This window comes from Triturus cristatus, chromosome 12, assembly GCF_964204655.1.
Source record: "Triturus cristatus chromosome 12, aTriCri1.1, whole genome shotgun sequence".
Lineage (NCBI taxonomy): Eukaryota > Metazoa > Chordata > Amphibia > Caudata > Salamandridae > Triturus > Triturus cristatus.
In genome coordinates, this window is record NC_140595.1 from 122,243,991 (window position 1) to 122,270,548 (window position 26,558).

The 26,558-nt window shown below is 43.0% G+C and overlaps 1 protein-coding gene across 1 annotated transcript in view; it reads left to right on the plus strand.

The window, feature by feature from the left end:
- IL6R (interleukin 6 receptor) overlaps nucleotides 1-21,589 on the plus strand; it is a 90,149-nt gene extending 68,560 nt beyond the window's left edge. Inside the window, exons 5-10 of the mRNA XM_085637626.1 lie at nucleotides 1,548-1,708; nucleotides 3,868-4,012; nucleotides 8,555-8,592; nucleotides 10,839-10,914; nucleotides 11,705-11,840; nucleotides 19,183-21,589. Of these exons, the coding sequence (XP_085493752.1) occupies nucleotides 1,548-1,708; nucleotides 3,868-4,012; nucleotides 8,555-8,592; nucleotides 10,839-10,914; nucleotides 11,705-11,840; nucleotides 19,183-19,420 (794 nt within the window). The 3' untranslated portion in view covers nucleotides 19,421-21,589. The remainder of the gene's footprint in view (nucleotides 1-1,547; nucleotides 1,709-3,867; nucleotides 4,013-8,554; nucleotides 8,593-10,838; nucleotides 10,915-11,704; nucleotides 11,841-19,182) is intronic.
- Nucleotides 21,590-26,558: the final 4,969 nt, after the last annotated feature.

Consider the following 26,558-nt stretch of genomic DNA (forward strand, 5'->3'; position numbering starts at 1 on the left):
ACTCTTTTTGATAGAATTGATATGTTCTAGGGGCTCGTATGCTGGACCTATAAACGTCCCCAGTCCCCCTTTGTTGTTTATATATTTCTTTACCATTTTAAAGGCCTCGAATATTCACAAACCTGAGCTGCAAGGTTACTTCTCCTTAACATCAGTGTTTTCGAGTATTATCTGCTCCTGTTTTGTTTATTGTCTTTAATTAATTATCTGGTTTTGCTTGTCTGCCTATGGGGAGCCTCTTTCATCAGAGGTCCACCATCTATAGTGCAATCAGTTATTGAACCTTTCTGGTTTGTAGATAAAGTTTTATGTTTTTATCTGACTGACTTGACCTTGAGAATTGACCGCACGTATCCTAACCAGTCGTTTCCACTGTTGGATGCCCAAATACCATTCACAAGTTATCATGCATTGAGATACTGGGATCTGGGATGATAATGCAGTGTAGCCAGGGGTTTGTGGAATAGGTTCATTTTCTTATCGGGAAATTCAATGAAATGTCACAAACGTTTTATGAATGTATACTTTCATACCAAAATGTGGTTCGTTGGAGTCCCATGTGGACCTCTCATAATGCATAAGCAAGACAATATTTCAACGTCTTGTGAGTTACAGCAGGATTCCTATTCGTGTACAAAAATACTCCAAGCAAGATATTTTCTATCTAACACTCTCTCTTGCAGTATCTTGCAAGACTTTTATTTGAGGTAAGGAGTTCTTCTGCTTAAAAAAAATTAATATAAAGTTGGGTAATGTAATATTACGAGACATTTTTTGAATTTCACATAATGAGACATTTTGGAATTTCGCAAATTTCTCCAGCATAATTAAAATGTAACCCAGGTCTAAGTATAACATGAAAAGGTAGCATATTTTTCTGGAAATTGGCTGATGTTTTTGCCATATAGGATTTCATTCTGTCTTTGTCAGCCCATACCAAACTTTCTATTACTTTATCCTTGTAACCCTGAGTCCTGTCATGATCTCCCCCCAGCTTTTCGTGGCTCATATATTCACAGGTTTTCTAGTCGCTGAAAAAACTTCCAATATTGTCTTGGGGGCTCGCTTTAGGACATTCGTGGAGTTATTCATCTGACTCTAGCACAGACGATGTGTCCTTGCAAGAGCTCTCTGGTTGTGGTGTGAGGTTGGGTGACCATCCACTCTTGCAGAGGTGGCTACAGTAATCAAAGCCAATTGCCAGTTGCTATGCGCTATTGGCGCCATTGTAGAGTTCGAAACAAGTCATGCGTATCAGCACATGGTGTGGTACCAGAATATCAGAACATTGTAACCAAAACACCGTCTGCCAGAAAAGCCTTGTACAAAATATTGTTTACAAAAATATTGCCTCATTAGTGTTAATAATTGAAAATCTACACCAAATGGGAGGATATTTTTGCAAACAATATTTCAATATTTTTGCTACAATGTTTTGAAGTACAGCCCAATATACTATATGGTATGCCAGAACTCTTTGCCAAAGAAAACTATCACACATTTTTAAGTAATAAATTCAGTTTTTTTTATTTTCTTTTTTACTACAGTCCAACCAGATCCTCCGGTGAATGTGAAGGTGAGCCCGGTTCAGGGTGCTCCTCGGAAGCTGATCGTCACATGGCAGTACCCTCCCTCCTGGAACCCCTCTTTCTACAAACTTCAGTTCCAAGTGAAATATCGAGCAGAGCACACCTCCTTCGTCACCACAGTGAGTCTGGGTTTTGCGCGCTTCTGTCACTCAGTCTCTCTTTTGCAGTCTTTCTTCCTCCTTTATCTTTTTCACACTTTACTTCCTCTATTACTCCTACTTCAGTGACCTGGCTTCTGCATTTCTATTACGCGCTTAGGGGCATATTTACAAGCCCCTATTGCCACAGGTGTATTACTTTTTACGATGTTTCTGCTGCGATAGGGGCTTTGCCTTATTTACAATGCATCATTAAGCCACGTTGCATGGCTTAAAGCTGCCTTGTAAATAAGGGCCCCTGGAGTCGATCTTTGGGGGTCCGCGTCGGACCCCTTGACACCCGCAGCCCTATGACTCGGACACAGGGGGAGACCTATGGGTCTCCCCAACACAGGCATGTATGGTGCGGGTGGCACCGACGCGTACCCACTGTAGGGGGCGCACTTGTTCGAGACGTACCCATTCAGTCAATGGGAGCCCATGTACGCGTCGTACGACCGGCTCCCATTGACTTCTATGGGAGTCCGACCGAACCGAGTCCGACAGCATACGTGCACATCGTACTCGCTCGGTCGGACTGTAGGGGTCCGGCTCGGTCGGAAAACCCTCCGGATCCGACTCGGTCGGAGTGCTTTCCGACCCGGATCGGAATCGGCCCCTTAGCGTGAAAGGGGTGGATGATGGGTGTTGCAGTGGCCGTTCTGCTGCAATACCCATTGATTTTGACGCGGCCCCATATTTACAAGAGTGGCGTAAATATGGGAAAGCGCCAAAATTAAGACCAGGGAAAACCTAGTCTTAACATGGCACAAAGAGGAGAAAAGCTTTATTTCCCCTCGTTTGTGCTGTTTCTATGTGTGCTGCATTGTGCAGTAAACATAGAAACAGCAAAACACCATGAATGATTGTTTATGTGCAGGTAGGTGTCCCTTCCTGCACTTAAACATTCATTAAAAAAAATGATGAATTGCAACTTCTATGTGCGCTGCACAAAGCAGCACACATAGACGTTACAAATTGCCATTCTGGATTGTTTATGTGCAGGAAGGCACACCACATTTTTACTTCCTCTCATTTTTACATTTTAAATGCCTGTCACATATATTTGCAGCAATCAAATAAACATAGTGGAGTTGTCAAGGGCAGACCAATAGACTTTGCGACGATGATTTTTGGATTATTGGTGTGTATGGGTCACAGACGCAGAGGGTATACACATGTACTTGAAGCGGAATAAATGGTAGTTTATTTCGGAGAAAAACGTCATTATCAATACTGAACTTAATTACAACACAGAAGAAAGAACATAGAGAAGGCACATTCCTTGAAATATTTAGTAATAACCTCCTTATCGAATGTGTAATGAGTCACCCATGCAATATAAGGGCTTTGAGAACCTATTTGTATTCTCAAATTAGAATATTCTGCAAATTTGGTTACTGATTTAGTATCAATTTTGTGCTTTCATTCTGACTGAGCCTGTATTTGATTTTTTTAAATGGCTCAAAAGATAAGTGATAAACTGATCAAGAGAGCTACAGCGACTAAATGATGCTTCTTTAAGGTAACTGGTGCAGAAAGTATAAATACAAATGTTGTAAGCCTTCAAATGCTCAATTCGCCTTTATAAAAAATCTAGATATATTGATTTTTTAAATCAAACAATCTGATCCTTACTAATGATATCTTAACTCCTTTCAGATATACTAACAAATGTACTAGTTTAGATTCACTTTTCAGAAGCATTTTCCTACTAATGCTACCTTGCATTTTGGGAAGGCCTTCCTTTTTTGAACTAGAGTAGGACATGAAGCACAATGTTCAGATCTCATATTTGACTTTTTTTTTAAACTTTTCACTAAGAAGAAAATTGAACATTTAACGTTGATTCTTTGTTGTTGTAAGACATCTACACAGCTCTCCTCCTCAGACATTATCGTATGAAAGGCAGGAAAGATCAACTGATATGCAAAAATGTATAGCTAGGAATATAGAAATAATAAATCTTTATCTGTCATGTACTCTCCCTTTAAATATATACATATACATATATATATATATAGTAGCTTTTATATACATTGTGCACACCTTCACTTGTGACAGCCCCGTCATCTGTCCAGTTGTGGTTTGGTGCTTGGATGTGCTTTACACTTTGTTGCTTGTGTTTTTGATGGTTTCAGGCACACGTCCAGCTGAGACCTTCCTACCTCATTGTAGATGCCTTGATTGACCGAAGGCACTTGGTCCAGGTGAGAGCACAGGAGGAATTTGGACATGGGTCTTGGAGTCACTGGAGCCCAGAGGCCACCGGCGTCCCTTGGACTGGTAGGGCCAGCTATTAAACTCTGCTTTTGTTCAAGGAGGAAGAGTGGTGTGTGCACGGATGTGTCTCGTGGTGGCCAAAGTTCTCACAACATAGTAGATTATGTGGTTTGTTTCTCAAAACATTTCGCAAGCATAAATTATACACATGGGGGCAGATTTACAAGGCCCTTGCGCCACTTTTGCATCATTATTAACATGGGAAAAGTGACGCAAAAGTGGCGCAGGGGCCTTGTAAATATGCCCCATGATCGCAAACAAAAAATACGATTGGGCAGGACCCCAATATAATGAGTCAGAGAGTCAGAATAAGAGGAGTCCCTGACCCTATGTCTACCAGGGTGCATTTTCTTCAAGTAAGTTTAGGTTCTGAGAAATGGGTGTTCCAGGGCAGGGATAGGGGATCGGCATTAGAAGTGGGTGTTTGAACGTTTTCGGGGGCCTGGGGCATCCAGGGGCTCCTTGATCTTGGTTGGGATGTCAACAGTCTTTCACTGCAGGCATACAGAGGTCCTAGGACTATCGACATCCCAAATTGAAAACCAAGCACCACCCTTCAGCACTTGATGGGTAGCAGTGACACCGCAATGCAAGGCTCCTTAAGAGAGGTGATGAGGGTTGGAAACTCAGTAATGCACATTGGTCCAGACTGACCGTATCGGGCATCGGGTGCTTACCCTGGAGGCTGGAAGGGTGGGGGCCGGTTTTGCAGCAGTGAGGGGCAGGTTTTGCAGCAGTGCTGCAATAGCAGCCCCCAGTAACAAAAGCAGCAAGCAAGCATTTCCAGCCTCGCGGGGCCAGGCAGTGCTTCTCCAGGACCTGGTCTGAGAAAACTGCCAGGGCTGCTTTGGGTTCCCAGTCCGGCCATTATTGCACAAAGTAACACTCACTACATCACTGTCAATCACAGCTGTTCTTAAAAAAATGTAAAGTACTTTAATACAAACAAAGCTAAATAACATGAATAGAATCTCATATATACACAATACACAGGCTGCAAAAAATATACCACACTAACAAAAAGGAAAGTAGTAACAATATTTTTAAAGAGGAACATTCTACGGGTGACGCCTACAACACAACATGTGGGTGTGCCCTGTCCATCATGAAGTACCTTGAAAGAAATGGACACATTTTAAAGCCCAGCACAGCCAGGCATGTGGTAAAATGAACTAACTGGGAGCTCAAACTAAACCCCACTTCGAGAGTCTTGCTTCCATGGGCGCCCCCGGCCACAGAGCATCTGCAGTGATGTTCAGAGAGGCAGCACCTGATTGACCCCCCCCCCGGGTGATTCGAGTGCGTTATAAATTAAATTAACATAACAACACGTAACATAACAACATTTTGCAAATATGTGCCACCCAATTGAGCCACGTTTGACAGAGTTGGTTGCCCCTTGTTCCTGGAGGTAGGATTTAGTCACCAGTGCCACCCACAAGAACCCAGTTGAGCATTTTTCTTTCTCGTTCTCGAAGAGTGGGGCCTCCCCTTTTCTAGCCCCTATCTACCTGCAGGGCTCTGCAGCACAGCCCTTCCACAGCAGCAAGTGTAGCTTTCTCCCTCCAGGCAGATTCCATTTTCCCAGCAGATGTTGTACCCACATATTCACACAGCTCCTTAACTGCCAGGCAGCTGGGCCGATGACGCCACAGGGCAGGCTTCTTGTCTGGGGGATTGTAGTTCCACAGTCCTTTTCTCCGGGAGGCAGCTCCTCCTTTTCTCCAGGCAGTTTGCAGTATCCTTAGTATGAATTTTGTGCACACTGTCCCCACAAGAAAGTAATAAGGTGCAGGTTCCTGGCTGCCAGAGCGGAACTTTGCCAGTCTGAGGATTTCACAGCTCTGTGGGCATGACCCCCTCAGCCTTGGAAAAGTGTCTCAAGGCCTCCCCTATGAGGGCGACTATCACTGATGGCTTTGGACCTGGGCGCTTCCGTTTTAAACCCTGAAGGGCTCAGGGCCGAGTGTCAATCAGGGACACCTCGTCACAGAGTGAGGTGGGGTCAGCAGTCTCACTGACCCCATCCCACTCTGTGACAAGTGGGGGACAGCTGCCTTCCCCTAATGGCTGACCTATAGTCAGCCAATGTGAGAAGGCAGCAGTCCCAACCCACATGAGACCTCTGAGGCTTTCCTCAACAGGAGCAGCAGGTCGGGTGAGTTTTATGTTTTTGAATGTTCGGTGTGTGCATGTATGTATAAATGTATGAATTTGTTGTGAGTTAGTGTTGTCAGTGTGTGTGTGTGCACTTATGCATGCATGGTAGTGAATTAGTGTATATGTGTGTGTGTGGCCCGCCCGCCACCCTCCCTTCCAAAATGACTGGCTGCCACTGCCCCACTGGGTGATTCCTGTTAGTGGTCCATGAGAACACTAGCACTTTGACCTAGGTGTCATCCCTGTATTTATCCTAGTCGTGCAGACATCTCTCCGTAGTCCGCTGGTGCCCCTCTGTGAATGGTGTCATGCTGTTATTGCCATTTTGTGCATCCCTCCCAGTTTGGTCACACCACAATCTGTGTCCTCTGGTGTAAGCTAGAAGGGGGGGGGTTCAGAATTCCCTGTCAGGGAAACCCAAAAGAAAGGCTGAAAAGAGTGAAACTTTCTAACTCAGCTAGCTCTCGGACAGTGGGTGGTAATACCAGTGGTTAATTTGTAAAATAATAAGTGCCGGGGCTCTCGGCAGGAGGCAGCTTGCACCAGCCCATTTCTCTGGTTAGCGCCGCCTGAAACAGAACCAACTGCTGTCCATGTAAGTAGAGGGGCGTATGTGGCATAATGGCCAGAGCTGCCAGCTTCAGAGCTGGGGAACAAGGTTTGAGTCTCTGCGTCGGCCCAACATCCTGTGATTCTGGGCAAATCACTTATTCTCCCTGTAAATGAATGTGCCCTTAACCGGCTCAAATTAAGCATTGGGTAAGACCCATCCTTTCTGAAAATGTGACAACCATCTATCCACAAACATGGGCCTCCTTTCTGCACTCTATGGTTACGGTACCCCTCTATACAGATGTCTTTCCTCTTTCTGCATTCCTTTCTCTTCTCATAACCCATGGGGCTTTCTTTCCAGCCCTGACACTTCTGTCCTGATTTGTGGCTCTGGTGGGCACATCTGCAGGTGTGCAATGATCTCTCTGCTGGCATGACATTCACATATGCTACCATAGCAAACCCTTACCTCTGCAGATGAGCACTCTTCTCTCTGTTTCTCTGCAGATAGAGCACTCCTTTCTGCAGATAATGCACTCTTCCTTCCCTTGCTTCAGATATGTCTCTCTCACACTTGCTCTTGTCGGTGGGCAGCTATGGATTTTCTCTCTGCAGAGAAGGCACTTTCCCCTGTCCGTCTTTGGTTAGAGAATATTTCTTCTATACCATTGCACATATGGCTCTTCTCTGCTCTCTCTAAAGATAAGGCGCTCGCTCTCAGCAGATATGATACACTTTCTCGTATCTCCTTGCATATGTGGCATTCCCCTTTTTGTGCATATATTACACTCTCTGCACATAGGGCTCCCTTCTCTCTCTGCAGATGGGCAATCTTCATTCTCTCTATGCACATTGTGACCTCCCCCTCTTTCTGCATATATTACACTCTGTCTGCTGATGGGCCCTCTTTGTTCTCTCTATGTACACTGCAGCACTCCCCTCTCTGTATATATCATGCTGTTTCAGCTATCTGTGCAGATATGGCAGATACCATACTTGTTCTTCTGTGCCTCTGCAGATATTACTCTCTTCCCTGTCTCTGTAGATATGACACTCATTCTTCTATCCCTCTTCAGATATTGCTCTGCAGATAAAATGTCTGATGCCTTTTTCTGCAAAGAGGGCATCTTCTTTTCTCTCTGTCGGTACGGCTCTTGTTGGTCTATCACTCTCTGCCGATGACAAGCCTCCTTCTGTGTCTGTGCAGGTACTGATCCGCTGTCTCTCTCTATCTCTCTCTCTCTCCTCTCTCTCTCCTCTCTATCTCTCTCTCTCTATATATATATATATATATATATTACCTACTGGCGGTTGCCAGTGGGTAGATATAGTTAGGACCTATTTTCCATAGGAAATCCGCAACATTCTATTTGGAATAACTTTGGCGCCGATTGACGAATCTTCGCGAAATTTTCAAAACTTTTGGCCAGCTCCGGTCCGCTCCTATCCTGAAAGTTTCACAGTGATTCTTCAAGCGGGGGCCGAGAAAAAATAAATAAGTATATGTATGTATATAGATAGATAGATAGATATTGATCCCGTCTATCACTGTCTATCTCTCTATATATAATATATATAGATATGGATCAGCTGTCTCTCCCTATCTCTCACAGTAGAAAATGTATTCTTCCATATCTCTCTCTCTCTCTCCTTCTCTCTCTTTCTTCCTTCTCTCTCTCTCCCCCTTTCTTTCTTCCTTTTTTCTCTGCAGATATTGCTGACTTCTGTGTCCCTTCAGTCCCAGCAGTCTTCCTTCTCTAACTTTAGATACACTTCTTATCTCCCCCAGCCTCGCACAGACTCTGAGCATGTTTTTCTCTCTTACCCTTTCAGACCCTGGGATGCATGAAGAGGAGCTGCAGAGTACTGTGGTGAGTAGCACATGGCAGCAATACAAGCTCCAGCTGCTGGAAGTTCTCTCCTGGCCTTCAAATGTCTGCTCTCTGCTGGGTTGTCTCCAACCTCCTGCACTCTGCTGCTTCTCTCTCCTTGGCTGACCTGGCGGCTTCTCTTTCTTATTCCCTGCATCTTTCCCTGTGCCATTTTCTTTTGTATTTTCCTTGACCAGTCACTCTTGAGGAGCGTTTCGTACTCCTTTTCCTACCCTAATATGGCTCTGATTACAGGTGGCCCATTAAATTGCAATATCTATGCAAACACCTATTTGTGCATGAACTGCAGTAAAAATACATGTAACCTTCTGTCATTACCAACCATCTGAAACCCTTGTGTCCGTAAAAGACACAAGTATGTTCTGTCGATAACAGTTGCCTGTAATTAGCAAGCACCTGAGACATTTTGTTGCTATCAGACAGCTGAGAAAGTCTGCCAGTATCAGACATATGGAACCTTCTGTCAGTAACAAACATACGGAATCTTCTGTCAGTAACAGCCATACGGAACCTTCTGTCAGTAACAAACATACGGAATCTTCTGTCAGTAACAAACATACGGAACATTCTGTCAGTAACAAACATACGGAATCTTCTGTCAGTAACAGATATATGGAACCTTCTGTCAGTAATAGATATACGGAACCTTCTGTCAGTAACAGAAATACATAACCTTCTGTCAGTAACAGAAATACATAACCTTCTGTCAGTAACAGAAATACATAACCTTCTGTCAGTTACAGACACACAGAACCTTCTGTTAGTAACAGACATACAGAATCTTATGTCAGTAATAGATCTACGGAACCTTCCGTCAGTTACGGACATACGGAACCTTCTGTCAGTTACAGACATACGGAATCTTCTATCAGTAATATATATAAGGAACCGTCTGTCAGTTACAGACATACAGAACCGTCTGACAGTTACAGACATACGGAACCTTCTGTCAGTTACAGACATACAGAACCTTCTGTCAGTAACAGACATACGGAACCCTCTGTCAGTAACAGACATACGGAACCTTCTGTCAGTAACAGACATATACAGTACCTTCTGTCAGTAACATACAGAACCTTCTGTCAGTAATAGATATAGGGAACCTTCTGTCAGTTACAGACATACAGAACCTTCTGTCAGTAATAGATATACGGAACCTTCTGTCAGTTACAGACATACAGAACCTTCTGTCAGTAATAGATATATGGAACCTTCTGTCAGTAACATACAGAACCTTCTGTCAGTAACAGACATATGGAACCTTCTGTCAGTAACAGACACATACAGTACCTTCCGTCAGTAACAGACATACAGAACCTTCTGTCAGTTACAGACATACGGAACCTTCTCTCAGTTGCAGACATTCAGCCAGTAATTTACCGAAGAATTTCAGTTGACAACAAACCTGTGAGTAACAGACATCCACGACATTCTGTCTATGGCAGATATCTGAGACCTTCTATCAGTAACAGACACATGGAATCTTCTGTCACTGACAGACACCCAAGACTTTCTGTCTGTAACAGATACGTGAATCCTTCTATCAGTAACAGGCACATGAAATCTTCTGTCAGTACAAGGCCCCCTATCATTAACAAGTACCTGAGACATTGTGTTAGTAAAAGACCCTTGAGGCCTTCGGTAAATAAGATATTTTGTGTCAATAATAGACGCCTGAGACATTCTATCACTAACAGACAAATAAAATGTTCTGTTTAACACTCCTTGTTTTATTAGCAGATAGCCGAGACTTTCTACCAGTGGGACACCTGAGACGTTCTGTCAGTAACAGAAACCTGAGACTTTCCGTCAGTAGCAGGCACTTGGGACATTCTGTCAGTCAAAGTAAGAAGGAACCATGTGTCAGTGAGAGACACGTGAAACTTTCTGTCAGTAATAGACAACTGAGATTTTCTGTCAGTAACAGACACCTGGATAACACCTAACATTTTCTAGCAGTAAAAGACGCCCATGGCAGTTTGCAGTAACTGACCTCCACAGCTGTCTTTCTGCAATAGGGGACTGGGGACCTTTGCATTTACAGGCCCATGATGCCTGCTGTCAATGCCACACCATTTGCAAGTATCAGAGTCCTATGTCTTTCTCTCAAGGGCAGGTACCAGTGACCTCTCAGTAGCAGAGACCTGGATCTTTCTGTCAGGAACAGACTAAAACCCATGTGAGTAACATAATGGCCCCTGACAGTGATTTTCTTTTTATTATAGCTTCCACCAGACTATTCCACAGAAGATATGAGCAGCTATTCAGAAGAGGACTATAACAACGGAGACCCTCTTTATGGTAAGGAGTCGCTTCTAATATAGACACACTATAGCTACCGTGCTCTCTCTGGTAAAGGCTGCCCCTTGTCTGTAGCACCCAGTCACAGGAGAGTGCCTCTCTCAGTGGTAATGGACAGGCAGCAAAGCATCACTGGAGAGTTTCCCTCTACGGTAAAGGCTGGCCCTATCGCCAACATGCCACAATGGCAGAGCCTATCTCTATGGTAAACACTGTACCTACTGTTAATGGCTCTTAACTGAAGAGCTATCTCTAAGGTAAAGGTGCCCCCTTCTGGTAATACCCCAGAACTGCAGAGATTCCCTGTGTGCTGAACACTGCCCCTATCTTAAGCTCGTCATAACTGCAGTATTGCTCTCTGTTGCAAAGATAACGCACAGTCACAAGAATTGTTATCTCTTAATGCTAAATGCCGCCATATCGCTAACGCCCCGTAGCGGAACAGATTAACTCTATGATATGGGCCCACCTCTGTTGTAAGAATTCCATATCTACAGTGGTGAACTCTGGGAATTGACTGTCACTACCGTAGGCGCACTGTAGATACACTACTTCTCTCTATGCCAAGAGACCGTCTTCGGTGCACAAAATGACTACAGAGATTCAGGCTGCACAGTACCAGACAATCCCTATTTTAAGTACAGCAGAGCCCAAGAGAGTCTCTCTGGTCCGCACACCATAAAGTCAGAGATCGTCGCTTTGGTCATTTTTATTCTGTTTGATCAGTTCTACCATGGTGTCTGCGGTTGCTTAAATACAGTAATTTTCTGTCTCTTCTTAATGTCTCTAGGGCAGCCAGCCATCAGCCGAAGACCTCCAGACCCCACTATAGACAAGAGTCACCTGCAGATATCCCAGTACACGTTCGTCATTGCAGGGGCTAGCCTGGCCCTCGGGTTCATCCTTTTTGTCGGAATCTTGATCAGGTGAGAGGCTAGCTGCACATCACAATGTCTTGGTTAATAGTACGGATTAGCATATATAATGACAGCTCAATATCGACTACCCGCATAGCTTCAAGGTGACCATATACAAGGGAGTACAGATTTATACTTCATAACTCCATATTTTCTTACTTTGATGATAACCTGGTAATCAACTACCTACGTATCATGAAAGTAAGCGTATATAAGGAACTACAAATGTACTATTCTTAACTCCACATCTACTTACCTTCATGATAGCCAGGTAATTACCTACCTACATATCGTGAAGGTAAGAATATATAAGGAACTACAGATTTACTATTCTCAACTCCACATCTATTCACCGTGATGATAGCCAGGTAGAATATATGACATTACAACGCAAAGATTTACAACGCATGCTTTTACAATGTGGTTTTCACATCGCAGCTACCATTGCAAAGCATGATTTTACAACGCATGCCATTACAACATATTTTTAGAAACTACATTTACAACGCATTCCATTACAACTCATACCATTACAATGCATACCATTACAATGCATAATACTTTTAGGGCAACAGTAGGGTAAGTGTTGGATAGTGTAGGGGTAAACATTAATATTGCCACTCCAGTGAGTGCAACAGTAGGGTAAGCGTTGCATAGTGTAGGGGTAAATATTACTATTCCCACTTCAGTGAGTGCAACAGTAGGGAAAGTGTTGGATAGTGTAGGGGTAAAAATTACTATTCGCATGTACCCCATACTAACCCTAAAACTTAAAAAATCCCCATTACTTACCTTATAATGCGTTGTAATGGCATTTGTTGTAATGGTCTGCATTGTAATGGCATGCGTTGTAGTGACATGCGTTGTAATGGCTGTGTTGTAATGGCAGGCGATGTAAAGGCAGTTGCATTGTAACAGCTGTGTTGTAATGGTAGTGCATTGTAATGATAGCCAGGTAATTACCTACCTACATATCGTGAAGGTGAGAATATATAAGGAACTACAGATTAACTATTCTCAACTCCACATCTACTTACCTTGAAGATAGCCAGGTAATTAACTATCTACGTATCATGAAGGTAAGAATATATAAGGAACTACAGATTAACTATTCTCAACTCCACATCTACTTACCTTGAAGATAGCCAGGTAATTAACTACCTACGTATCATGAAGGTAAGCATATATAAGGAACTATTGATTTACTATTCTTAACTCCACATCTACTTACCTTGAAGATAGCCAGGTAATTAACTACCTACGTATCACGAAGGTAAGAATATATAAGGAACTACAGATTTACTATTCTTAACTCCACATCTACTTACCTTCATGATAGCCAGGTAATTAACTACCTACGTATCATGAAGGTGAGCATATATAAGGAACTACAGATTAACTATTCTCAACTCCACATTTACTTACCTTGAAGATAGCCAGGTAATTAACTACCTACGTATAATAAAGGTGAGCATATATGAGGAATTACAGATTTACTATTCTTAACTCCACACCTACTCACCTTGATGATGTCAGGTATTCAACTAGCTATGTACCGTGAAGGTAAACATATATAAGGAACTAGAAATTTACTATTCTTAGCTCCACATCTACTTACCTTGACGAGATGTTTTGAATCAATTTTGTTTAGTTGAGTTAATTGAGGGGCAGTATTCAAATTTCTGTAGTGTGGTACAGCGCCTAGGCGCCTCCCTACCTATGTCGGTTTACATTGCACTCTTGGTGTTTGACAATGTTGGCGCACCATGAACACCTTCGTGATAGAATAAACCAGGATGTGTTCTAGCCATAGGGTAGCCTTCTGCTTGGAATCGTTTGGCGTGTGAACACATCCTGGATGAAGAACAGCATGTATAGAAAAGGACTAATTATAACAAGATTGGGGATTGTAGAGGGGACCCTGGATCTGCCTTGGTTGAAACCCCTGGACACCTGGGATCCAATTCTAAGTTTTAGGTTGTCGAGCTCATGAAGTGCAAGGCAAAGCCGCCGTACTGAATCTGCATCGCTGAGGGTTTGAATGGCGTACTGCAACACAGTCAAGCCTGCCCCCAAAGACCAGTGCAGTCCTGTAGGCACAATGGGGAATAATGAAGGGGTGCTCCTATTTCAAGGCACCCTTGCAGCCCCTCCCCGCAGGACGAGCAGGACATGCATGTTTGTGGCGAGGGTGTCTTGGTTGACGCTCTGCTGCTTGCATTAATATACATTTTTCTCGAAAGTGTATTGCAGTTCCCATGTGCCAAGTTTAAGAATATTCTATTGCATCGAGAAACTTCACTAACCTTCCCTGAAGCCCCTTTGATTAACACGGTTCTGTTTAGTTTCACTCCGGATCAAACTCCAACAGAAAATGAGGAATTACTGAGCCATGTTTCCGCAGATTTACGAATTCCGCAGCAGTTCCTCATTTCGAAGACGATTATCAGGTTCCCACCTGTAATCCCATTTAACTTGCATGGCGCCCACAGAGTTACTGGTGCCCTTGATATCCGTAACTTTCTGGGAGTAGTTATTGGGTGCACCTACAAGGACTTCTTAATGAGGCCATGAAAGAGATGCAAAAGGTATTATATTCCAGGAGCACCTGGCACAGCAATAAATCACATCTGGTTGTATGGCACAACCACGCACGCATTCATGTTCCACACGTTCCTTAACAACGCGGGTGGAACAAACAAATGCGTCTGAACCACGCATTCCATTTACAGCGCAAGTCATTACAACGCCATGCCTTATGGGGTGCTGGACTTTGGAATAGTATAATTTACTCTTCCAACTCCATTTACTGTAACACTAGGGAAAGCGTTGACTTTAAAGTCCAACGCCGCTTGACCTAACGCATGTCGCTGTAACGATTTTCATTGTAAATGTAATGCGAGGTTCAGACACATTCGTCTGCCAACGCATTGTTCAACGGTCGTTGTATTTGCTGTTTCCCATCACATCTAGTTGAATAGCTAAGAAATAGGCCTTAAAGGGGGGTTCTGTTAATAGTAAAGGAAACGTTCAAATTTAAAGAAAGACACAGAAGCTCCTGCTATGCTTCATAACTCTCTTTATTTAATAACATCCCGTTGTTCAATTGCAAAAACAAACTACATTGCTCAGAAACCCTGATACATGAACTGCCGAACAGCGTAGACATCAACAGCCAATCACAGTTCCTTGCTGCATTAAGCGCCACTCTTTTCTGATTTTGAAAGGTCGCCAGAGAATATGATAAAAAGGAACCATCTAAGGGAAGATTGATGCTCCAAGAAGGAGAAACACTATTCCACAATGAGTTAAAAGCAACTACTCCTTAGGTCGTTCCAGGAACTGAGTATTGACACTCTACACCACAAAAAAGATATATTAGTCTCTAACAAAATAGCAATAAAAACATGGGAGGGAAGACAGGTCCTCCTTAATGTTTAGCATTTAACATAACCTTTTAATAAATAGTAATCCTGTGGTATATACATGCCAATCTGAAATTTAAATAATTAAGTAATTATAATATATTGGATGAAAAAAGAGACAGAGGTTGGGTACAACTTTTGTCAGTGTCTTTAATACATTTAGATCTTCCCATTACAGTAAATTAGGGAAATCCACATTTTACGGCATGATCGGTGGCACCTATTACACTTGCTTAACCCCTTCGCTGCTAGGCCTTTTCCCCCCTGTGCTAAGCCTTTTTTGGCTATTTGGGGTAGTTTGCGCTTAGGCCCCTATAACCTTTTGACCACATAAGGTATCCACGTCAAATTTGTGTCCTTTTCTTCCAACATTATGGGGATTTTAAAGGTATCCAGGGTTTGTTGATTCCCCTGGAGGGGACCCAGAAATTAGCAATGATGGATCCGGGAAAGCTATGCATTTCTGAAAAGTAGACAACATTTTGAATTTGGCAAGAGGTCATTTTTGTAGATCCTTCAAGATTTTCATATAGAAACTAACAGTTGAAAATAGAAAAAATTGAAAATGAGTTAAAATAAAAACTCAGCCATTTGTGCCAACGTTTTCACCTGTAACTTCTAATAAGTATGACAGATGTTTAAAAGCAATATATCATTAGATCCGCTGGACCCTTCTGGTTGTGGGGATATATAGGACTTGTAGGTTCACCAAGAATCCGAGGAACCCAGAGCCAATAACTGAGATGCCTCTTGCAATGGTTTTTTATTGTGTACCGCGTATATAGCAACTCAATTGGAAAAATATGAACAGGGAAAAATCGGTATGAAAGTCACCTATGTATTTCCAAAATGGGAAACAGTAGCTATTTGCACATTTCTGAAATTGTGTGTACCCATACCAGCATGTGAATTATAGGTCATTTTTCAAAGTGATTTATTTTTTAACACATTGTCTTACATTTGGAAGGCAGAAATGCATTGAAAGTCAATAGGTAATAACTGTTGCTCTACAATTTTGTGTTTCCCTAAGTCTCCCAATAAAAATTATACCTCACTTGTGTGGGTAGGCCTAGTGGCCGCGACAGCAAAATGGCCCCAAACGCAACGTGGTCACACCACATTTTCACAGTGAAAACGGACCCTTTTTTTGCAAAGTGCCTAGCTGTAGATTTTGAACCCTAGCCCTGCTGGCACCTAGGGAAACCTAGCAAACCCATACATTTTTGAAAACTAGACATCCGGGGGAATCCAGGATGGAATGAATTGTCTGGCTCAAACCAGGTTCTGATACCCAGAATCCCTTGCAAACCTCAAACTTTGTCCAAAATAAACTAATTTTCCTCATACTTCTGTGGTGGAAAGTTCTGGAATCTGAGTGGATCCACAAAATTCCACTCACCCTGCATTCCCCAAAGTCTTTTGAGAAAAATGGTACCTCACTTGTGTGGGTGGGGCAAGTACCCACAATAGGCAAGGGCCCAAAACGTATTGAGGAGACATCAAAATTACCTATCACAAAACAACCTGGTTTTGCAAGGGGGGGGGGGGGTCACCTGTGTTTTTGGCCCCGGGCTCTGCGGCCGTTTTCCTACCCCGAAACCCTGGCTAGAAGTGAAGTTGGTAGCCTTAGTTTAATTTGTGGGAACAGCACAAGTACAGTATACAGAATCTAGTGTTGATAACTGGTGGCCTCCATTAAAGTACTGGTATACATGGACATAAAAAAGAGCATACATTAGGAGCAAAAAAGACAAAGTGATATGCTAGAGTTTAGCCTAATGCCTCATCTTTTAGAACTAAAAATACATTCTGAAAAACTCCAACTTTTCCATTTAATTTTACATTTTATTTATTTATTTATTTTGTTCATGAATTAAATTGTTTCCCTTTTTGTGTATTGTTTCGGGGTTCATATTGTTCAAATGACTTAGGCTGGGGTCCTCAGCTTCCTGCAGAGATTCAGTGGGGGTCCTCGGAAGGCAAAAGTTTCAGGGAAATTGTAGAGAAGAATTAGAAAATCCAGAGAGCTCCAGCAGAACTGTAAACCATAGTTGGTGTTCCTCAAATGAAGCTATTATGATGACTGACACAATCGAACATCTGATATGAGCCAGTTAGTTGTTGGTCATGGCAGAACGAGAGAGGAAGCCTAATGTAGGTTTTGAGGCGAGTCTTTTAGGCAAACATGTGTAGCGTTCACAGTTGGATCTAGTCTGCAGCTGAAACTTGTGGTAGTTGTGTGTGGATCAATAGAGAAAGGACTCTAGACATTGTACATCATTTGAACAACTGACCGGAGAAGACACCAGTTACTGTATTCCAACGATTACCGGTGTCAATTCACTAGTGTGCTGTGCATTTCTGATATTTACTCCAGCAAGATTGAAATGTAATAACTTAGATAAAACTCATAATACTGTTTGGCCAAATCTGTTAAACATTTTTCCAAGTTCCCCCCGGGTCATTGATGTATCTGCTGTTCATAAATGAGAAAGAGGGTACAGCAAATTGCTTTCCAATTACTGGAATTCTGGATGGCAAAGAAGCCAGTAAGCAGTGCTAAACAATTGGTATACATTGTTGACTCTGTTCGAGACCATGAACCACCAGTCTAAAACTTGCTGCAAAATGCTCCTCCACTTGACATTCTTGCATCAGACAATAGTAGCAGATCAGGTAAAGGATTGGAGATTGCTCTGCTTCTCCATCCCTCTAGATGTTTCAGCCACCAGAAAGCCTCTTACCTTGTTTTCCGATCTAAATGAATTGTGTCGGGATGTTAAAAGACTTTTCTTAAGTGGCAAGTTTTCAGTCTCAGGAGAGTAGTGTAATGTAGAGGACCTGAAACATTGCTTGTATAGAAGATGCGTAAAGCCCAACTACATTATTTGTCTGCATGAAGCATGCAACATCTGCATAAGGGACACTTTTACCTAAATAGTCCTGAACAAATTGACTTTAATGTTATTTGCCGAGTGAGTACATGTGCCAACTTTGTAAAAAAACTCTTTGAGTTCTTAGACCCCACTAACGCTTGGTCTTCAGGCAAAGCCTCAAGAGATGTAGATTACATCCATTCAGAATCATGTGTGGTTAGTTTAAGGAATGACTTGGGGAAACAGGTTTGTCACCTAGGTGGAAGAGTGACATTTAGCCAATGCTCTCTACATCACACTTAGGGGCGGATTTACAAGCCCCTTGCACCAATTTTGCGTCACTTGAAACATGGGAAAAGTGACGCAAAATTGGTGCAAGGGGCTTGTAAATCTGCCCCTTAGTGATTTGTGGATCTTAGCACTTTTTGTCTCAGCTGCTTTACCACTGACCGCAGTAGAGTGTATAAGCTTGAGACTGGCCCACATAAAAGTGGCTGAGGTTGAGGAAGTGTGGGGACTAGAAAAATTGTTTTAAGACTTTTTTTTACTATTGAAATCCTTTAGCACATTATGCTAAAGCAATTTCTCTATAATGTTGTACAGATCACTTGTTTTGTAAAATGGCAAATCTTGCAGTTAATAGGAAATTCATGAGGATGGGACAGTGCTGCATGGAATGAATGCCCTAGGTTGTGTAGCCACTGCTATGTCCATAATACCCTGTCTTTTGCAGCACACTTCTTGGAGGATTACTTTGAAGAGGAAATCCCTATGTGAAGGAGCACTTGGTTGGAAAGATCTTGCAGACATTTGGAGGCATATTGTATTAAGAAAAGTGTTTTTATTTTTGTAGAGTCCTTCAAACTAATCTGTTTGATTTTAGGGGAATTCTGTACACTCTCATTCATGTGGGAGTCCTAAAAAGTTATCTATGTACAATTTTTTGACTTTTCTTTTACAAATAAGGCATTTGTGGTTTGGGGGTTTAGCACCAAACAATATCAATTCTATTCCGTTTCTCAATTAACGAAAAATTCTTATTTGTTGAAGGTACAAGAAAAAATGGCTGAAGGATTCCCCAAAAGGAGGAAAGCTCCACTCTGTTTTCCCCTTCTGTCCGCTGAGTAAGATGACCCCAGAAGATCTGCAGCCTTCACCAAACAGCATCCCTCTGGTGTCTCCTCCATCGTCTCCCGTCAGTGATGGTCCTGCAGATGTCAGTGGAGACTCTATCTCGCCGGGTAGTTATGATGTCACAAATCTGAACTACTTCTTTTTCTCCAGGTAGCAGTGGCATAATCGCTTCATGGCAGAGAGGTTCAGCTCTTAGAGACAATGTTGAGCAAATTGATTGTATCCATTGATGAGTATTTCTTGCAAGACAAAGATTGTTGACAATCCATGGGTGCTCTTTGGATTAAGGGTGCATTTGCATACACACCATCCCTGTAAGGGTCTGCGGTTAAGTTTATACACAGTTGTTGTGAGGCTCCGACGTGCACCCTCAATACACAGATTCTCATCCATAAGCATTCTGGACAATTTGGAACCCTTGTTTACAGTCTCCTTTGTTAAGAATGATCATCAATTAAATGCACAAGCTGTGTCACTAGATAAATACCAGCAAGAAAAACCAAGTCACTTATCAAAAGGTTTATATGTTGATGCCACGATGGACTGATCACTCAGCTTTAAGCCTAAAGTGTCAATGGGAACTGTTGACTTTATTTTTTTACCTCCTTGATGTTCTTGGATGTCGCTGGATAAGGAACGATCTTGCCACTACTTCCGGGTTAAGAAGTATTTTCGAAGCAGGGTGAGCACATTCTGTCTAGCCTCCTAGACTATGTGTAGGTGTGTTCTTGTGGTACAGCTGATGGATGTTTTGTGATGTTTAGAAAATTGCCTAATTCCCTATGGGCCCATTTCCCTAACCTGTGAAAACCAGGCAGCCCTTCCAAACGGACGGAATGCCGGTATCGGTGAAAATGTCTGAACTTTTAGATTAGGAGAAAGAATCTCTCTCCATGACTGTGAGCATTTCAGACCATTTTGATTTTGTAGTGAGGGTTTGGAATGTTCCTCCTTGCAAAATGGAAATTGATACCACAGAAATTCCCTCTTTTCAACAGTCCCTATCATTATTTGACTTGAAATTCTAAGAACGTTGCTGATGTAGAATATGGGTTTTGGATTTGCGTCTCACCTTGTTTAATTAACTAGCAGACGATGTTGCAGCTTTCTAGTCAACCACCGCTCTCAACCTCAAGTATTATTACAGAGGCATCTCATCAAACCCGACATCTCTGACGTCACTCCATGACCTACCAGAGTCATATTGATTGACAGCATGAAACAAACTGGTATTCCTTGAGAGAGAATTTGCCAATTTCAAAACATACTTTAAAGTGAGCAAAATGTAACTTCAGTTTTGCAACAAGATGCCTTTCATTACATCTCACCGCATATATGTAGTGATTATAGAGGACAGGTTTCAACGAGATGCAAACATTATCTTTATTCCTACTCCCATAACGGCTACTTCATGATTTGTGTTTTCACTGATTCACAAGTGAATGGGTTTAACGAAGGATTGTTGCCAGATCTTCATTGAAGTTGTGAGATTTCTCCTGTTTCTCTCAAGATTGTCTCCCAGCTTTAAGAGTAAAGTATCGGGAAGTCAAGTTATAAAGTTAAGACTCCTTTGTTATTGAGTGCACCTCTTCTCCTTGCTTCCCTTCTGTTCATGGCTCATCTCCTCCACCCTGCCACCCATATTGAAGACCTGTCCCTTCCCTGATCCTTTCTCTTCTCCGTGGCCCTTGTCCTCTTTCGTGTTTCCCTCTTTCTAAGGCTCCTTTCCTCCCTTTTCCTAATACAAAGCTCTTGTTCAGTGCATCTTTATCTATGCTTTGTCTTCTGCCAATGTACACGTCACAGGTTACTTTCTTCCTTTGACCTTGTTCTTTTTCTTCTCTTGTCTTCTTGTTTGTGCTTCATCTTTATCAAGTCAGGTTGTGGCTCCAATCAATCGATCAGTGTTCTTGTAAAGCGCAACTACTCACCCGTAAGGGTCCCAAGGTGCTAGTGGCAGGGGGTGGGGAGGTGTCTTCTGTTCAGTCGAAAAGCCAGGTCTTGAGGTCCTTCCTGAATTGAGTCAAAGACGGAGATTGCCTGAAATGCAGAGGTAAGGAGTTCCAGGTCTTCGCAGCGATGTTGGAGAAGGTTTCTCCAGTGATGGATGAAGTGCTCTTCATCTATCCGCCCTGTTTTGAAAAATTAGCTTTCTTGTCCTCCCTTTTTCTGCAGACCATTTGTTCAAACTCTGCTGCTATGCACTTCCGGTGTTTGAACCGCCCACTCCATCGCCTCTCTTACATTTAACATTCATTGTAAATATTGTTCATATTTTGAAACTGTAAATATGTCAATAAATGTATTCACGGTGATGACACAAGTGGGTCTTTCTCTGATTGAATGTGCTGTGGCATGACACTTATATTTGCATTGATTGAGTAATGAAGCCCTTAGAACATATGAGCTGTACATTGTAACAAGTCTGTACATAAAACCTTACAATCGGGCAGCTGCGGCCCGTGCAGGTAAGAGCGGTGGGGCCAGGTAGGGGGGATTTCGACAGACGATGACGAGGGAAAAGTAATTATTTATTTCATTTTCCCTCATGGTCATATGTCAAATCCCCTCCCCCCGGAATCACCACTCTTACCTGCATGGGCCACGGCTGAAATTGGGTGAAGACACATGGATTAGTCAAGAATACAGGAGCTTGAGTCATGGGGATGCAGCCATCCCTAAATATCGCACTTGTCTGTTTTTGTGGAAATTCCTAATTTTCATCAATTGATTGATCTAATGAACACGTTTGTTCATCGAGTGCCAAAAGCATTCTGCATGTCGAGATGCAAAACTTTTCTTACAACTATCTATATCTTATACAGGTCCTGAGACAACTTGCTTCAGGTTAGAGGGAAAACCTGTCATTTAGGGAACTATATCATACATAGATCTGAAGAAAGCTTTGTTCTGGTGAGAGGGGACACTTTTCTTTAAGGGAACTATGTAATATGCAGATCTGACATAAGCTTTTTTCAGGTGAGAGAGAACCCATGTCATATTCAGATCAGAAGAGTGCTTGCTTCAGGTGAGAGGGACACTGGTCCTGTAGGAAACTACATCATATAGAAACCTGGCGAAAGCTTTGCTCAGGTGAGTGGGAGCACCTTTTTTTTATAAGAAGCAATATCAAAAGCCTAACTGAAAAAATCCATGAATTGAGGAGCAAGACCAATGTGACATCCTTCCAGAGAAAGCTTTGAACCTGTCCCTCTTGTCATCTTGAATAATTTTCTCTAAATCTTTACATGTATTGTTTGACTTTTCCCTAGCGCCTTAAAACCCTACTGGTAATGAGTTGCTTATAAGGAAAGTGTACAACATACAATAACAGGGATGAGGATCAGCAGAAAGATTGGTCAAACCGAGTTTAAAAAGACAGTAGGGAGCTTTGGGGGCGGGATCTGTAGGTTGAGTATTGATTTCAGGTAGAAGAGAAAGATGCCAAGTCTGTCTCTGAAGGACGGATGGGTGGTACTCCACCGCTATGCACTGGTAGAGTGTCCTATAGCTTGGGGTATTGCACCAGGAAGCATTTGCCCCTGCAGCTGAAGAGTTTGGAAGGGTGATAGTAGTAATATGAAGAGCTACGCCATTGACGCTGGCTTCGCTGAGGCGCCATCTTTTATCTTGAGATCACAGTGGGCGGTGCCTGAGCTGCATTTGTTAGTAAGACACATAATCTGGACCTGGGTTGTCTTCCTCGCCAGCAGCCACTTTGGGCTGCAAAGGGCAGGCTGACCCAGTCTGCTTTCCTGAGTCACACAGCCAGATATGCATCTATATGTAGTATTCTGTACACTGTCCCTATATTGGGTTTTTGGAAAGAGGCATGCAGGACACTGCATAACTACTTAGCATTTGTTACGGTGCCTAAAATGGCGCAGTTGCGTCCAAGATGCATGACAGATTGTTGCATCCTTCTTAGCTGGTAATTGGTTCTGTTGGCTCACTTGAGTATTGAGTTCCTTGTGCAGGTGACCGTCTAGGTTTTTGGCAAAGGGGTGATGGAGCCAGAATGATTGTAGATGGAACAAGGTCATGAAAGGTATGCTTAGTAGTTTGGACCACGTAGAACTATCTTGGTTTGGAGCTGTACACTTTGCGAACACCGCAGACCGTCCACTCTTCCAGGATGTTCAGACCTCTGCTCCCTTCCTCGAAGATGCCAAGTGGACACGTCACTTGCTGGAATCTGGTGGCATTTATGCAGAAGTGGGAGAGTAGGTTTGGTGTCTAAGTGTGACAACATGTGGAAGAGGATATGAATTGAGAGAGGCGAGGGCTTAGGGGACTCAAAAACTCAATATATGTCAAGAGAAAGTGACCTACTCTGACCTGTGGAATTGAGCCACTAGACTTCCTTCTAGAGGTTTTGAGAGCCAATGGAATCAGGCATAGTTGCGGAGCCTGGTTGGCTCAAGTGGATGTGTTTTGGGGATGGTGTGTGAGGATTGCCTGTTTGAAAGCTGCGGTAACTGTGAAAGTCACGTTGATCTCTAATCAGGGTGGAGTAAACTAGGTGAATGTAACAAAATTCCTTTTTTTGTGCGGTAGAGATGGCATGACCTGGACCTTGTGAGAGGCTCAGGGTCTCGATGAGTCTTCTGTGGAGGTAGTGTCAATGCTGTTAAAGCGGAACTTAATGCTAGTGGCTGGTTGGCTGTGGGCTGGAGTGAAAGTTTAGGGAGACAGATTTGCTCACTGGAAAATGGTTGGTGTCATAGGCCCACATCAGAGGGGTAGACGGCCACCAGGTCAGTGGACACCAGGGCTTAATTTGAGCCGGTGGTTTCCGTTTCTCGCCACTTACACTTAATTGTCAGCACTGGCGCTTATGACAGTCTGCCACATGGTGGTGCTGTCTACCTAATTTAGATAAGAGCACAACAACAGCTGTTTATTAATTCAATATACATTAACAATGACTAATACTTGCCACCAAGCCATTCTTATAGCTTTGGGGGCCTCGAATAGTATGAATTGTCACAAATGTAAGGGTGTGATGGTTAGTAGTAGTGTTCATACTGTGATTGGCAGTGCTGGCAGGAACAATATATGGTGCAATGATGCTTGCCTTTCACCCTTTTAGAGCAACCCCTGGTGTGGCGGTTGCTCTGAAGACTTTGCTGAGCGGGCACCATGTTTGTTGGAGCCCGCTTAGCAAGCATTTTTGTGTTTCAAGAATAAACTCCCAAAGGATGAGCTTGTTCTTGAAAAACAAAAAAGTCAATAGTTCTGATGCACAGGGAGAATTCTCCTTGCATTTTGTGACCATTGTGCCAGCCTGGCATGGGCCATGCCTTGCATGGTGGTCTCATATAGCGAAATCTACTGATGTCGGTGTGCTCTTAATAGGGCAGCTCGACCATAATGTCGACCTTTGGCCCAGTGCTACATGGGTAATCAGGTCAAGGACTTCTGATGCCAGCTGAGCTGCTGCCATTAGAAACCCTATGGTTCCACCACCTCCAAAAGGAGGTTGGGAAGCACACGTTTGGAGAAATTGGTGAACCACCAATTTATGTTGGTTCACCTGCATAAATGAGGCCCTTAGACTTTTTAAAAAAGAAGCTGTTAAAGTTGGAGTGTAAGTCTTGGGAGGGTTTGGGCAGTCAGGGCAGCTTGGTGGCAGTGGGTAGAGTGATTGCAGTCTGGAAGAGTTTGCTTGTCTGTTGGTAGAGTCAAGGAAAGATTTCCCAGGTGCGAATAAAATCCAGATCAATTATGTAAGCCAAAAGTTCTGATAGATGATGGGAAACACCGGAACAGCTCTATTCCCCTGTGGGAAGCTTCAACGCCCTGATGGGGCCGCCTCGGGCTCATCCTCTAGGCACAAAGAGCAGCCCCACTACGCCCCCTGTCATTCTGCATGTGTCTGATTGTCACATAGAGAACGGCAATGGGCCAGCCTGGGCTGTTAAAACATGTGGTGGGCCTCCTCCAGCCTCGGTCTAGGGCAGGGCATTCTGTCAGATGAAAGAAATGTACAAAAAAAGCACATGTTGCTACATAAGAATCCAGTCCTTTAAAAGAAGGCAGTGAAACAAGTTAAAAAGAAGGGTTATAGTTCTTTCACAGTATTATCCTTTTCGAAGTGACACATTTTCAATATTATATTCAACGAAGCCATGCTTGCTGCTTTTTTATTTTATGCAACTAACAACCACTGACAAAGCCAATAGTTCTGGCTTGTTGTAAGTGTAACGTTACTTGTTGTGTTATATAACTGGCTGCAATGACAGAAGCAGCAAAATACCAGTCGGGCAGAACACTGTGCAAAGCACAGATTTTTAGCTTAGGTGTTTTAAGCCATGTCCTTAATTACATCAAACACCCCCTTTGGAGAGACCCCCTAGTTTTTTCATCCCACTTAAAGCCCTGGAAACAACACCATTTCACAGACACCTCAAGTCCTGGCACTGTGCGTCATGAAAGACTCATGACTTACACTTTTTCAGATTGCCTATGTGCAGGGGCATAGTGAACCCTCCCCAGTTCATGATCGTTCTTTACTGTCTGCAACTCTGCAGACAAAGGCTCAGCTCATAATTAATGAGAAAAGGTGGGTGAGTGAGTAAGTGAAGGGATGGGTGGATGGATTAGTGAAAGGGTGAATGGATGAATGAAAGGGTGAATGGATGGATAATGGGGAAAGGATGGACGGATGAGTGAGTGGAAGGATGGATAAGAGAAAAGGTAAATAGATGGATGTATTGGTGGATGGGTGAAAGGATGGATGGATGAGTGGATGGATGGATGAGTTAAAGTATGGATGATGTGTGAGTGAATAAGTGGATGCTTGAATGAAATAATGGATGGATTGATGAATTGATAAGTGAAAGGGTGAATGGATGGATGGATGAGTGAAAGAGTGGATGTATGGATGGATGAGTAAGTGAAAGGGAGGGTAGATGGACAAAAGGATGGATAGATGAGTGGATGGATGAGTGAAAGGATGGATGAGTGATAGGGTCAATGGATGGATTCATGAGTGGATGAGTAGATGGATGGGTGGGTTGATGGAAGGATGGATGACTAAGTGAAAGGGGGATGGAGAGAGAAAGGAGGGATGGATGGATGGATCGATGACTGAAAGGGTGAATGGGTGTAAGGATGAGTGACTGGGTGGATAAATGAGTAAGTGAAGGGATGAATGGATGGGTGAAAGGCTAAATGGTTGGTTGGATGAGTGAATGGATAGATGGATGGGTGGAAGAGTGGATGGATGAGTGTACGGGTGGATAGGGTGAAAGGGTGGATGGATGGATAATGGATGGATGAGTGAAAAG